A 16,389-nucleotide genomic window follows, 5' to 3' on the forward strand; every position below is an offset into this window, starting at 1 on the left:
TGTATGGAGGACAAACAACAATAATATCTATCATTCTGTGAGCATGCACAGGGAAACTACTGGAAGTAGAAACAAGAGACACAGGCTTACTATAAGTCTTTTACCAAAGTTCCCAAACCAGAAATGCCTCTTATCTACTTACAGATGTGTAGTAGATGGGGGTTGAAACTTGGACAAATCTAGGTTGGAGAATGATTCTACTATTTTACATTTCAATGTAATATTATCTTTATACGTATTCCCAAGCCTATGTTTGCAACTACAAAAAAGCACAGGTTTAATTTAGAAGCCACAAAATATTTAGGTAAATGAAATCTTTTGCTACAAAGCTACTATCTTGAAACTCACTTTTATCATTATTTTTTACCCACTTATTATCATAAAAAAACTAGTTCTCAGATTCTGCACACAGACAGCTTTATGTAAAATATATAAACATTTGTCCAAATTGATACACAGATTGCATAAATATGGCAATTAAGATTGCATTTACAGATGTGCATGTACAATGTTGTGCAAATTATCACAATATTACAATTTCAAAAATTATTCCAATTGGAATCCAAGTAAAGCAATTAGTGAAAAAATACCCATGCAGAATTTAAATATCTCAGAACAAAGTTTTAAACGTCTTCAGTAAAAGTTCACACATTTAAAATAGTTTTATTCATTTTATTTGTATATGTCAAAATACATTTTTATTTCCAAAATAGTGGGTTTTGCAACTAGTTTCATGCAGAAACAAGGTCTGCTCAATACTACCAATAAAATCAATATAGCACAGTAGCTGTTCAGTTTTAGATACAAAGAATAAATAACCTAAATACAAAACACTAAAATATTAGAAACATGTATTTAATCATTCTTCACAGGCATCCAAACTTCACAAATATAATCCTTAGCATGCCTAACTGTTGTGCAACCAGAACATGTTGCAGTCACTCAAACTGACCAATTATCTGTATATTTTACGTCCACATAAGACCATGGAAATTCTTTATATTCAGACCAACCATTCATACAGTTCAAATATAACCAAAAATAAAATTCCCACAACTATCCTTGTACCTTTAAAAATCAAGAATCCTGAGCTTGGTAGTAAGAGCATAACCTTATATCTTCATAAAACCAATCAAGAAAGAGAGGACTTAAAATCCTGCTTACCAAAACACCCTTTCCCAACCCCAAAGTAATCTAAAATAGGCAGTAGAACACAATGACCTTTTAAAACGAAGGGGGTACAAATTCACATTTAATATAGTATACAATACAATCAATAATACAATTAGCTACTATAAGCTTTACAATGTACAATTTATTCAAATGGCTGAACTGTTCAGTGGTTAAGGAGACAGTTATGTGCCAGATAGAGTATTTTTTGCATGGTTTAATGAAAATATAAAAGCTATTTGTCCAAATAAAAGCCATCTTCACTATGTACTTGGTTTTGCTTTTTTTAAAAAAAGGCCACTGAAATGTATAAAATGGTCTGAACATGATGGTGGTATCAAAGTCAATGCCTCTTCACATGGCAATAACAGTGCATTTAACATGAACTCACGTTAAGTCTGCAAATGATTTCATAGCATTACTTTGGCTAGCACAACAGTTATAGACAGCACTCAGATAAATACAGGTATGTGAAATGTGAAGCAATTACCTTATGGAACTTTAATTATGGTTGAATACTATCAAATGAAAACTGCAAATAAAAGTAAAAGCATTTTACAGTAGAAAACTTTTGTAAAGATAGGGCTCCACATAAACGTGTTATTTTAAAAGTCTTTATATCACATTGTTAGCAAATTTTGTTTTTAACACTATTATGGAGTAGCCTACTTTGCATTAACAGACATTTGAAATAAGAAAACAGTCAAGCATGCCATGTGGTGGTCTAAAAATCAAAACAATACACTTATTTTATATATACAGCATCACTCAGTACCTGCTAAAATGAATGTGAAGATTAAAGAATCTAACATCTTATACTACAATAATAAAAAACAAACAAAAACAAAAAAGTGACCAATGAAGGCAGAAAACAGGACTTAAAAGAATCTAATCTCAACTGACTTTAAAGCATTCATATAAGGAATAAATGCATATTGCACAAACAGTGAAAGCAAATGTTCCACCAAGCAATTCAGTTCCAGGTGGGGGACAACACAGCATTAGCCTAATATATGACAATGATCTCAGAAGAGCAAGTGTTCTTTTCTGTAAATGAGAAAGCTGTGAGACAGGAGAAGAGTCTGCCACATGAAGAGTTAGAAGGAAAAAATACAAACCCAAACTCAGATGTAAAGCAAAAAAAAAAAAATTAAATATCGAAAAACTGGAAACTGTGGCACATCAAAAAATGCTGAATAACTGTCTTCTGTGAGAGCTGAGTTTTTGTTGACACAAAAGTATTTATGTACAACTAAGGCTTACTGGTTAAATATCTGAGGCATATCTGGCCTTGAACACTTTCCTTATATGCTGGAGCTGTAAACAAGTTTTCTCAGTCATAAAAAAAAAAAATCTTCTCAGCAGCTGCATTAACATGAAACAATGGTCTTGATACAAGGAAGAAAAAAAAAAAAAAAAACAAACACCAGAAAATTAAACAAAACAAAACTCCTAGATAAGAGGGCATTTGGCAGGATATCCAAAAATGACAGTCTCCAAGGATTCTTCCCAGGCTTCCAGTGACTGTCAATTATGGTCCACTGGGTTACTAATATGTGCAATTCCATTACTTGCTGCTTTTTCTTTTTTTATTTGGAAAGTTTGCTTATAACTCTGATCAAGGCCCCATTTTCATCCTTTAGCCTCTGGTTGTCTGCTTTTAGGTCTGGTAACATCTATGAGAGGAAAATCAGAAGAGAAAGTTTTAATTCAATAAAAAGATAAAATATGACTCTTAATAAATGTTATATTTTTACCACAAGACACATGAACAAGCTTTGTCAGTTATATATATTTCTAGTGACTAAAACATGTATCAGGAAGAAACCCCCCCCATTTGTGAAGCTAATTAGTTTAATAAATGATGAAATGAAAGGTTTATTCTCCCAAAGTTATCAATTGAAATGTACTAAATCACTTGACATTATGAGTCACGAGCACACCATATTAGAGCAGCCAAGGAAAGGAAGCCTATTTTTGTTAGGATAGGCTCTTAAAGGGAATTCCTTTAAGAGTTCCTGTCAGCCTGAATTAAGGCCTTTTGCTTTATTTATGTCAGACCTCAAACCATACTGTTATTCCACAAGAAAACCAGCCTATTTAGGGAAGTTTTGAGGGAATTAGACTTGTTCTAAATTATTAAAATTCCTTAAATGATTTACCTTGTACTAAGTATAAATGCCTAGTACAATGTCTAATCCAAGATAAGTACTCAATTAAATGGTAACAAAGCAATTATTACTATCATTAGAATAGTATAAAATAATTTATAAGCCAAAGTAGTTAAGTCTGAATTTATAAAAATATCCAAGCATAGAAAAAAATAACTAGTATTTGGAGCAAATAGAAAAACACACCCTTACATCCTGAAAACAAAACTATTTTTTGTTTTACAGACAAACTGAAGGAGGGGGTGGAATTATTATAAGTTAATTGGATTTTCTACTAAGAATGATTTAAATCACATGTGCTCTGCCAGATTTGCTTGGAAATGGAATAGCTTATATTTTAGACATTAAAATACACTTTCCAAGATATTTAGGTCTCTTTCCTCAGCTTTCAAAATGTACTAGGTTATCAAATTAGATAAAAATAAAACTACTTGCAAAATTACCTTAAGCAAAATCTTTATGAAGAGTTTAATATTATGTGGAACCAATCAATTCTTACCTGTGCTCAGAATGCATGGATATAAAATACAGTAATCTGAAGTTTATTAGGATAAACTAATAAGTTTATTAGGATACCTCTGTTAATAGATAACTAAGTGAATATTAACGAAGATTAACGAAGATGGTTCTGACTGAAAATGACATTATTTTGAAAAGCAGATAATTCATGTTTAATCTTCAGCTTCAACATATATTAATTATATGTAAAATACATGTTCCATTTTCTTTCTAGTAAAGAATTTTAAACAGCCATATTTTTAAGTGCTAAAATATTCGTAGAGCCAAAATATGCACTAGCTTTGCAAAAGTGCAGACAAGTCTTTTATCTAAATGCCTCGATCATTCCCTCAGTTTACTGCAGTTTATCAGTCACAATACACAATTAGTGACACTTTCTAACATTCTGAGAAGCCATGCATAATTAAACAGTTATATGATAAGCTCCAGACACAATGGCATTAATTTGTAAAAGTGAGCTCAAGACACGCTTACTAATACAAAAACACCTGCCTGGCTCTACTAAGAAGAAATGATGAAACTATAAATTATAGATTCACAGAATGCAGTTGCCTACAGAACCCTGAGCGCTTGGCTACCACTCTTGTCAAGGCCCTATTCTCAGTCAGCAGTCGCTCATTTAATTCTCTCAGAGTTTGAATTTGCTTTATTTGGTGCAGATTCTGCAGGAATCAGAACATAAAGAAATAGAAAATAAAAAATAAGAAAGTGGAAAAGAGTACAATGAAAACATAAAGAATCACAGATAACAAATGTAAGAAGGAAAAAATTAAGAGTCTTAAAAGAATATTCCATGAAATTTGCAAAAGTAAACAGTGTAGTTCTAAACTTCCTTATCAAACAAAATACACAGGCAAACAAAATCCAAAAACATTTTCTCCAAAGCCATTCAATAATGTTTTAATTAGAAACTAAATAATTCAATAGAAAAACATTTAAATCTTGAAATTCTAATTCTATGGGCATAATTTCCTATGCATTAGTCCATTAATTCATAATGTGATAGATATTTTATGCAAGACAATGTAATAAGAGGTAATCAATTAACTATGTCATTCTTTTTTTTCCTGAGAAGAATGTACCTTCCAATATTCAAAATGAACTTATTTTCACAGGTGATGCAGAGTTTGATCAACTGTACCTCTGACTGTCCACTACTCTAATGTCCTTTATTTTCAAAAGAGAACATTTTTATAGTGATCCTTCCTCACCAGTTATTCTCCAAGGAACAGAGTATTTGAACTGCAACAAATAAATGATAAAATGATAAATCTTATAGTCATTATTGTCCAATTTATTCTATACCTGAACATCAAAAGTGCCACAAAAACTGATTAACAAAAAGATTTGAGTTTTAAATACTTTTCTAGCTCACTTAAAACCTGGATTTAGGAAGAAAGAGAAGCACAAGATATAGATAACTCACAAACTGTATAAGCGGCTTTAAGAACAATTAATGTAAACATAGTATCTGTAATGGTACTGTAAATTTTGAGTTTATACTGCAGCATGATTTACTTACTTTGAGCTCTTCTTCCATTTCAGATATTCTTCTTTCTAGAGCTCTTCGTTCCTAGATGAATTTAAGGTACTAATGTTAATGACATAATTATTATATTCTTAAATTTTCTTCTAAATTGTGAAATAGTGACACTTTAGAATAAAAAAATTAAATCAGGAGCAGTGTAGAAAAAGATGCGATGCCAGTGATGTGTAAAGAGCTTTCCAAAATTTGAGAGAAATAAGTATGAAGATCATTATTTTGTTACTTCCTGTAAGCTCTTTCTTCAAAGCTTTGACTTTCTGGTAAGATGCTACATAACACGTTCAAACTGTTTTTAGTTCACACAAAACTTAGGGATAGAGTAAACCAATACTCAAGACAGAATTGAATAGAAAAGAAAAAAAAAAAAAGAAACTCACACAAAGATGCAATTACTCTACAGTGATAAAAAGCAGAAAAGCAAGAAGCAAACGTGCCTAAAATATCTGTACTTTAAAATTTCAAAAGGATCTAAGAGATGTTCATCTCCTCCACCCACAATGTTAACTAGTCATTATTTGTCCAATTGACTTTATAGCTTTGTATTTAGTTTGATACTCTACATAGCATTAAGGCAGTGAATCTAATGAAGAAGCAACTGTAGCATTTATTTTAAACTACCTTGTTTCAAAGAGTGATAGGCAAAGGCAACATACAGTATATTACTGCAGTGTACAGTTTTATTCTCCCCTAAATAATAAGCATTCTAGGGTGTTATGCAAAAAGCAAGCAGCAGTAATTAATGTGCTTAAAACTTTGGTTAGGTCATACCGCCCAGAAGATACTGACTCTTGCCGGTCACCTTTCAGATACAAACCATTTAAATTTAGTTTAATCACACTGAAACTATTTCTAAGACATTCTTTCCCAGATTAATAATTAATGTTGATATTTAGTAAAGCAGTACATTTACTGTAAATGTTAACGTTTTTAGAGTATGTGATTTTAAAAAATAGATGAAATCCTACTCATAGTCTTATAAGTACTGTGTTATTCTATTAGCATGTTTAAACATTATTACACAGACAAAAATGTTACTTTTGATAAACAGACCTTTCTCCTATTTAACAATACATCCATGACACATTCATAAGAACCACTGCACTTCTCAAAATACTAGGACATATAATATCATATCTGATCCTCATAACTTTCTGAAATATCAGCAACAGCATTATTTCCTCCAACTGACAGGTAACAACCCCATCATCCTCAATTTTATTATGTGCCTTCAATATTTTAACTATGTAGTGGTAAAGCAAGACAAGAACACTATACTGAACTGCCTCACTGCCAAACTGACAACTGTAAAGTTGCAGGAAATTTCTTATATTTAACAAATAAACTTATTACCATTTAAAAATATGGTTAAGAGACAAAAAATGCACACAAAGTGCTTAACTCAGTGCCTGCCTGGTACGTAAGAGTGCTGAATAAAAGTTAGCAGTTATTATTAATACTATGATTACCAATGTCTGTTAAACTGAAAGTAGATTAGCTACTTCATAATTTATCTGCATTTGACAGGCAGAAAGAGGAGGTCAGGTGAGAATGTCAGAATATGAACATGTATATATTGTAAGTGTATAAGCCTAGATGAAAAAAAAAAAAGATAGACATTAAACTGTCACTTATCTCTACATGACAGGGAGATTTTATTTTCATCTTGTGTTAAAATTTTTGTAATGAATACATTACTTTCACAAAAATAAAATATTCTTAAAAATGTGACTATCTCAAAAATAAATATTTTGATTAAGTATATGGTTATCTATGTCTTTCATCTCAACTATTAGTATGGATAAAAGAGAACTGAAAACATTTCTTTACTGTTTCGCATATCTTGGATATAAAATTCAGTAAGTTATATTGTGATATAATAATCAACATTAAACTTAATAAAATAAGTGATTCCAAATTTTTAGCAATTACAAGTTAGACCAATAGTTTTTTAAATGGCCCAGAACAATGATTTTTAAAACCTCATGAAATCATAATAAAACTAGGAGTTATTATACGTTACAATTTAGTAAATGACACAGACATTAACTATTATATTTATATATTTGGTATTTTTATCATTTCTCTCCTTTTTTGGGGTCAACGAGGTAAATTTTTTAAATGGAATGGAAGAAAATATTCTCATATCAAGTGCTCTTGACTATTTATTCTTTGATCTAGAGATCAGAGCTCCACAGTATGTAATTTCTTCTCTGGCTGAAACCTTGAAAATCTAGCCACTGCTCAGCTGTACTACAGGTACTCTTTGAGTTAATTTTTCCATTAACTTTTGATCATTTATAGATCTTCAACTGCTCAGACTAAACTTGTGGAGTTTTTCTTATGCCCACTGCCAAATCCCTGGGCAATAATAATAATAAAAGGAGAAAAATACAAGTGAATATATCATGGCCAGATAAAAAATTGTAGAAAGACATAAAATGGTAAAAGGATTTTCTTGTAATTTTTTGTTTGTTTGTTTTAGAAGAGCCTACTTAAGTTAAATATTTAAACTCAAAATTAAATAAAATATTGTTAAATTAACTTTAAAAAGAATTTGAAAATTTGGTCCCCAGATCTTTAAAAACTTTAAGAATGGAAGTATTTTAATTTTGTAAAGAATTAAACTAAATGTATATATGATTAAAGTGTTTTAAGTATATCACCACAGAAAATCAAAGAGAGATAAATGGCATTTAAAAAATATCAGATTCACTATCACAATGTGTACATTTCAGAATTAAGGCAAGATATGTTTTTTTGTACAGTAAAAGAATAACATGGTAAATTAAATTTAACAAGGTAATTTCACCCCATAAGACTCTATAAAGAAGATAAGCTAGAAAACATTCATAATCAAATTACTGAATATTAACTTAAACTAATTAAAACTACCATCCATAAAAACAAAATTAAAGAAAACCAAAAAACCTACCATTGCTTATATAGAAAACAAAGGGGGAAAATGATTACTTATTCAGTAAGATGGACACTTACCCTTTTTTCCATTTCCAATAGTGACCTATCAGCAAATCTTTCTTGTCTCTGCAAGGAAGTAAGAAATATAAAAGAGATGTAACTGCAATAAAGATGGGGAAAGAGAGAGGACCACAGTAACTCTCCTCTACTGGTATTCAAAGAAATCACACTATTCAGGAGTAATACACAGGTGTAAGCAAAGAACAGAGAAAACAGGATTTCTACTGAAATAATAAAGAGTTAGAGGAATGCTTAGGAATACAATGGTCTCCACAGTTCTCATCGTTTATGTATCGTTTTTCCTCGGGTCTTTACAGTTGAGCCGAGAGTAAGGATGGGTGAGTACTATGGAACAAAGTCAAAAATATCCTAGTTTTCCCTCCGATGTTCAAGCCCTCTCTTTTCCTACACCAGGAAGAGTGGCTAACCTTAGTGCTCAGATTCCACGACCTTGACTGAAATGTACTTTGGACCAGGTTGTGTGACTGTATGCATGCAGTCAGACCAGTAAACTGGCCTTTTTGTCCTCTCTCACAGCTACCTTAGTCTTGCTCACTCCTTCTCTAGAGTTTTTTTTCCCAATCATCCATGTTCCAAAGTTGGTAAGAAGGTTCATATCCACTGTCACATATAAGAAATCCTAGCCATAGAGCTTTTCTTCTGGTAAGCTCAGGTCTCATTTTTTCTGCTTCTTGTACTATGCAATCAACTAAAGTTGATAAATACTGAGATCTGGGGGGTGAAAAGGACCCTTGGGGTTTTAAGCCACATGCTGCACTCAATACCAGAGAGCTGTGCATATGGGTATTGAGCACAGGACCAGTTAAAAAACAAGTGCTTAGTTCTCATTTACATTGACCTCTGTTCATACATCTCCCTTGGGATTCCTGGTCTATTTGCTGAAAATGAATTCATCAAAAGGCTCATTCCCCAGAAGCCAATCTGCTGAATAACCAATTTAAAAAATTACCAAACATGGTTTTGACAAATACTTAATAAGAATGCTCTGCTATGATCATTAACCACAAAATATACTTAAAAAAACTCTCTCTACATACACATATATGGTTCATCACTGATTAAGCACAACTTCACTGTTTATTTTGGTGATTTAAAAAACATTTCTTGGGACTTCCCTGGTGGCGCAGTGGTTAACAATCTGCCTGCCAATGCAGGGGACACGGGTTCAAGCCCTGGTCCGGGAAGGTACCACATGCCGTGCAGCAACTAAGCCCGAGCACCACAGCTACTGAGCCCACATGCCACAACTACTGAAGCCCTCGCACCTAGAGCCCATGCTCCACAACAAGAGAAGCCACCGTAGTGAGAAGCCCGCGCACTGCAATGAAGAGTAGCCCCCGCTTGCCACAACTAGAGAAAGCCCACGCGCAGCAACAAAGACCCAAAGCAGCCAAAAATAAATAAATAAACAAATTTATAAATAAATAGATAAATAAATAAAATAAAAACCATTTATTCAGGGGACTTCCCTGGTGGCGCAGAGGTTAAGAATCCACCTGCCAATGCAGGGCACATGGGTTCGATCCCTGGTCTGGGAAGATCCCACATGCCACGGAGCAACTAAGCCTGTGCGCCACAACTACTGAAGCCCCTGCACCTAGAGCCCATGCTCTGCAACAAGAGAAGCCACCGCAATGGGAAACCCGTGCACCACAACGAAGAGTAGCCTCCGCAACTAGAGAAAGCCCGTGTGCAGCAACGAAGACTCAACTCAGCCAAAAGTAAATAAATTAATTAAATAAATTAACAAAACAAAACAAACATTTCTTTATATAAATTTCTCTTCTGTCAACCCTTTCAACATTCATATTTTTGTATCATCAGGGCTTGTAAACCAAGTTACTTTTTGACCCTTTTTTGCACAATTTCTTTTTTAACGTTATAGTATATAAATAAAGATCTAAATCATGGCCATCTAACTTGTTTTATTTATTTTAATTTTTTTTTTTTTGGCCACACTGCACAGGTTGCAGGATCTTAGTTCCCCAACCAGGAATTGAACCCGTGCCCTCAGCAATGAAAGCACGGAGCCCTAACCACTGGACTGCCAGAGAATTCCTAATCTGTTGTTTTAAATGATTTTGTTTTTTGTGCTTACGCTTTCTGGAAAAATAGAAGTTAATGTATTCCCATTGCTTACTGTTAGAAATCAAATTCAGAATTTCAAATAAGATCAGACTTTCAGGGATTTTCTTGGTGGCGCAGTGGTTAAGAATCCACCTGCAAGGCAGGGGACACAGGTTCGAGCTCTGGTCTGGGAAGATCCCACATGCTGCGGAGCAACTAAGCCCGTGCGCCGCAACTACTGAGCCCGCATGCCACAGCTACTGAAGCCCACGACCTAGAGCCCGCGCTCTGCAACAAGAGATGCCCCCACTCACCGCAACTAGAGAAAGCCTGTGAGCAGCAACGAAGACCCAACGCAGCCAAAAATAAATAAATAAATTTTTAAAAAGATGAGACTTTCAGCTAATTCTGATATACTTTTGATGTTTTTATTTTATTTTTAATTAATTAATTAATTAATTTTATTTACTGTTTTTATTTTTGGCTGCGTTGGGTCTTCAGTGCTGCTCGCGGGCTTTCTCTAGTTGAGGCGAGCGAGGGCTACTCTTCGTTGCGGTGCGCGGGCTTCTCATCACGGTGGCTTCTCTTGTTGTGGAGCACGGGCTCTAGGTGGGCATGCAGGCTCAGTAGTTGTGGCTCACGGGCTTAGTTGTTCTGCAGCATGTGGGATCTTCCCAGACCAGGGCTCAAACCCGTGTCCCCTGCATTGGCAGGTGGATTCTTAACCACTGCGCCACCAAGGAAGCCCAACTTTAGTTAATATTTTTGGTAAATATTCTAGTTAAAGCTGTTAAAATAACAATCGGTAAACCTGGTGAATTGACATTTGACAAAATAATTATTCATCAACTGGTTTCTGGTAAATTAACCTATTTCCCTCCCTTGGAGACTGTACAGGAAGTAGGGTGACTGGGTTAAGGCAGGATTCAAGGATTCTAGAGTCCTTGGCTAAATACTATCACATAGACCTAAACTTCAACTTTAATTCTTTTGGCTGCGCTGCGCCTTTTGCACGATCTTAGTGGATCTTAGTTCCCCAACCAGGGATTGAATCCGGGCCCACGGCAGTGAAAGCACGGAGGCCTAACCACTGGACCACCAGGGAATTCCCAAGATTAATTCCTAACAGGATGATCGTTCCCTTGGAAAAATTCCACGTGACTATCAAAACTGCCACTACTATGTCTATTCATGAACAGTTACAAGAGAAATGTTAAAAAAAGAAAAAAACATCAGGTGGAAAGATTCACAGTAGACTTAAATGCTCAGGATAAGTAACTCTAAAATTGAACAAAAAGTTTAATGTCCTATCAGTTTTACTTTTACATATATCCCTAAGTTTTTGAAATGACATTTACATAGTGTAAGATACTAACTTTGAATATTTACTCAATATCTCATACTCTAATTACCCCTCCTATTATTAATTCAGTATACTGGGCATGATACTTAGAATGCCTGCTAAGGCAGAAGCTGTCATACTCTTTAATGCAGTGACTTATTTCCCTGGCCACAGTCAATGGGATCAGAAATTGGTACCTGACCCAAAGGAAGCTTGCAATAGTTGTCCAGTGTCCTATGAAATGGTCACTAATAGGTCCATGGGCACTAACAGGACTGCTTCATGTTGATGATAACTGGCTAATTCTATCAATTCCCCTCTCTTCTAGAGTTTGAATGAGAAACATATAGGAAGAATTAGATGACAAGAGAGTAGGCAGAAAAGCAGAGAAACATAGAGATGGCAGTAAGCAGTGGAAACACAGATTAGCTGAGTCACCATAAGACAGAATACTACAGTAGGGAGCAGTGGACATTTTTATTTAGAAAATATTATGACCAAATCTCTAGAGCTGAAACTATTTTCAGGGAACTAGTTATGATATTTTGCAGCGGCTCACTAAGCTCCTAATGCAACCTGAAGAATGATGACATTCCAGTTCACCATGAAGCCTAAGTGTAAGACGGCAAGTTTAAACTTGTGTGACAGTCCAAGTTTTTATGACACCTCACTATGAAACGTGTTCTTGTTCTGCTGTACTTCACTGTGTATCTTCATAGTAAACCCTCATTACCTGATGGAATCTGAGTCTTCATAACCTCACAAGGTTAGCGTGATACCTGCAATTTTAGCGCAGTCTCCACTGTACATAGACAATTGCTTCACAATGTAATAGTGGTTAACAACAAAAAGGGACCTGGTAATAAGTGTAAGTTCAACATAGAGAAGTAATTTTAAAAATTATGAGAAAGATGAGTATAAAAGAATGGTCACAGAAAGTATGCAGTCTCATTTATAGAACTGAAGATGCCATTTTAGATCAGTGTTTTCAAACTGCATTCTAAAAGTTTAGTGCAGAAATGTGTTTATGCTAGAAAGTCTTATGTTAAAATTAAACAAGTTTGTTTCCTTAAAAATTACAGGACTTGTTAGAGCCGTTAACATATAAATAAACCCTGTAAAATCTCGAAGATATAGAATATATAGTATTTCTCAGTTTCTTGGATCACAAAGCTCTTTCCTCTTCTTTTTTTTGTTTTGAAGGGGGGCAAGAGAAGGAAGAGGGAATGTGCCAGAACTATCTCCCAGAACTAGTGTTTTATGAAAAAGGAGCTTGGGAAACAATTCTTAGATCATACACATCCTAGATCATATGTACAAGGCTGTGAGTTCTGCTTGGCTATCCTAGTTTTCTTGTCTAAAATTACCTCTGCTAGGTTGTTGCACAGAAGGAAGGTAAAAGGAGTTATGACTAAAATTATCTTCTTCCAGAATTATTATGTCAAATCAGGTTTTTTTGATTAAACAGGAAACATTCATAATGAATAAAAATTATTATACAAAATTTTATGGCTTTAAGAAGATTCTGTATAGATGCTTTGCCTTGCTACATTTGGTATGCTGGAAAAATCCTTCATGTACCACAACATAGGTATTAAAAGGCTTAAAAATAATTTGACTTTCTACCGTAAGGCTATATATGTCCATATTTTAAATTTACTTTAGAAGAAAGTAAATTATCGGTAAACTGTATTATCTTGATTCTGTCCTATTAATAAATAAGCTATTATCAATAACCAAACTTATATCTAGAACACAAGAGAACATTTCAATGCAATTTTTAGATAGAATAAATCACAGCCATTACCTTTAGAGTAACAAAGAGAAAAAGGTACAAACCTGGGTGGCCTTTTCCAATTGTAATTTAAGATCTGTCAGTTCCATATTTGTATCATGTAGCTGTGCTTTCAGCTTTTCATTTTCAGCTAGAATTTGTTCATAAAGCTACACAAATTAGGGGAGAAGAACAAATTACTTTTCTGCTTTTTTACTATTTTAAGAAGATTTCCCATTGATTACTTTACAATACTACAACAGAAAGATTAATGTAACATATGAACTATTAAAGAAAGCATTAAAAAATATTTTAATGCTTTGTGGTCTCAAGGCAGAAATTTTTGGTTATTCAGGCGTATTTGTCCCACATAAACTCTTTAAAAATTAGTTCTGGTATTTAAAATTTATTACTTCACTGAAAATCCTGACTTTTCAGTCTCCATTAAAAAAATTCAGTTATCTGATAAAGAGGGATCACACAGCTGCACAGTGACCACAGCTGGAGTTAAGGAGCATTATGATATTTATTTGGGGTCTGTGAGCTTTTCTGCCTATCATTCACTCTTTAAGTCCTGATACTGAGATGGGAGTATCAGTTGCATTTATCATTATACTTGTATTATTTTTACTAAAGGTGAAAGGAAAGTGAAATATTTCTTGAACACTTTCATAGCACTTGAATCTACTACTTCTTTTTTCCTCATCTCTACTACTACAACCACAGATGTCTACAATCTCTTACCTAGACATTTCTATTATTAGAATTGTTCTCCTGACCTCTCTTTAATCTGTTTTATACAAAGCAGCAAGAGTTAAATTTTCAAAATGACAATCTAATAATTTTCATAGGCCAACCATTCCATTAACCTCCATACATTAAAAACCCTTGAATGGCTTCCCAATGTTCTCAGTATAAGGAAATCCTTAAAACAGCCTGTAAGGCACTGATGGTTTGGTCCCAGCCTACACATCTGTAGGTGCAAACTCACACCACCATCCCCTTCGCTCTACTAGCCATACTGAAAATATAATTACTTCAACACATCATGTACCCTCCCAGCACCAGGCTGGTCTGTGTGCTTGCCCTTCTCTCCACCTGGAACACTTTTCTCTCCCATTTTTGCCAGTTAACTACTAATCGTCCTTCTGTTCTTGGCTGAAGTGTTACTTCCTTAGGAAATCTATCCTCAGGCCCCGTCACTTTCTTTTGTTACACACTTTTATAAAACTGTTTCTTTACTTCAGGATAATGGTTTCAATTTAAAAAGTATCCATTGATTTGTATCATTATATGATAAGGTCTGTCTGGAAGATGCTCATAAGAGCCGGGACAGGATCTCCATCTCCACTGCCCATGAGCAGAACTTCACTACTAATTTAAGCACAATTCAGTGTTCAGTTCTTCACTGAATGAATGAATCTTATTCCTAACATAAACTGACCCTCTACCTTCCTTTGCTTGTTGATTTGGCTTGTAAGAAAGTGGGTGATTCAAATAGCCGCCAAATACCTGGGGACATGTACAAATACCACACACCTTTTTCCTCCACAACAAACTTCATTAGGTTTATTCAAAGCTTACAATATGAAGAATCATGATCTTCAGAATTCTAGATTATTTTGTTGCCAGGACTTATTTCTTAATTAGTTCCATCCTTAATCCTTAACAGCACTTGAACTATCACAAGTTTTTCGGTTACCTAGGAAATACTATATTGTCCTGGGAAAAGCTATATTCTTTGTTTGGCTGCTTCCTATTAACAAATAAAGAAAAGATTTCACACGCACACACAACACCCTCCCCCTACCCCAAATCTACTCAGTGCCCCCTTTCAGCTCAACCACAGTATTACAGTACTGGCCTGAGAGACTTAAATGTGCAGGAAGTCCTGAGTACTTTCCCTTTTCCTTCAAATAAACAAATAGCTTTTTATACTCTACTTACCATTAATTGCCAAAAACTGAAAATTTAAGTAAGTTATTTCAATAAACTGATTTAATTATGAGTTTCCAGGAGTAATATCCAAACATAAAAAACTCAACAAAAAGATTATTTTTAATTAAATATAAATAAATAACCCAGTACCTTTTTTTTTTTTTTCCAGTACCTTTTTAAAGTCAGTTGAATCATCCTTTTCTAGCCTGCTACTGTAAGGTTTTCTTTCTTCTGAGTAACTGTATGATCCAGAGCGACCCAGCAAGGAATCATACCGATCACTAGCTGATGTAGAACTGATTTCATATCTTCAAAAGATGAGTTTGAGTCAAAATCTTTATTACAGGCTTTCACAACTTACATTAACATGCATCCTAGTATATTTAACTAGATATTCCAAAATAGTAGGTAATATTCTCCTTCATCGGTTATCTAATTAACTTTCATGATATATAATAAATAAATGGGAAGTTATTTTTAACACTAATTTCCCTTATTTGAGAAGAGGAGTTCAAAATCTCTATATCTGAAAGTCAAAACTGGTTTTACATCATGATAAATTATTTCAACAATTTTAAACTGTACATTCCCCCCCCCCACATTTTAACATCTCTAAAATCAGAACAAGGCTTACAATTGATGGGTATTATAGTTTAACTGGTAGCACTTTTCCTTTTTTTAAGTGGCATAAAATTGTATTTTAAAATTGGTAACATTTTAGATGATGAACTAACTAGAGTCTATCCGAAGTGATAGATAGTACTATGCCATTTTACATAAGGGACTTGAGCATCTGTGAATTTTGGTATCCACTGCAGAAGCCAGGGGGTGGGGGGGGGCAGGGGAGGGCAGATCCTGGAACCAA

The 16,389-nt window shown here is 34.1% G+C and overlaps 1 protein-coding gene across 8 annotated transcripts in view; it reads right to left on the reverse strand.

Annotated features, from left to right (window-relative positions):
- Positions 1–395: 395 nt before the first annotated feature.
- PPP1R12A (protein phosphatase 1 regulatory subunit 12A) overlaps positions 396–16,389 on the reverse strand; it is a 149,372-nt gene continuing 133,378 nt past the window's right edge. For 3 of the 8 annotated variants that reach the window (XM_036865562.1, XM_036865569.1, XM_036865564.1), the window contains 5 exons: positions 15,697–15,832; positions 13,652–13,756; positions 8,401–8,448; positions 5,383–5,433; positions 396–2,846 (listed from right to left, as the gene is read on the reverse strand). In XM_036865562.1, the coding sequence (XP_036721457.1) occupies positions 2,760–2,846; positions 5,383–5,433; positions 8,401–8,448; positions 13,652–13,756; positions 15,697–15,832 (427 nt within the window). In that variant the 3' untranslated portion in view covers positions 396–2,759. Of the gene's footprint in view, positions 2,847–4,084; positions 4,523–5,382; positions 5,434–8,400; positions 8,449–13,651; positions 13,757–15,696; positions 15,833–16,389 lie in introns of those variants that run through there. The other 5 variants (XM_036865566.1, XM_036865561.1, XM_036865568.1 and 2 more) reach the window with 3 other exon arrangements.

This window comes from Balaenoptera musculus, chromosome 10 (assembly GCF_009873245.2).
Source record: "Balaenoptera musculus isolate JJ_BM4_2016_0621 chromosome 10, mBalMus1.pri.v3, whole genome shotgun sequence".
Lineage (NCBI taxonomy): Eukaryota > Metazoa > Chordata > Mammalia > Artiodactyla > Balaenopteridae > Balaenoptera > Balaenoptera musculus.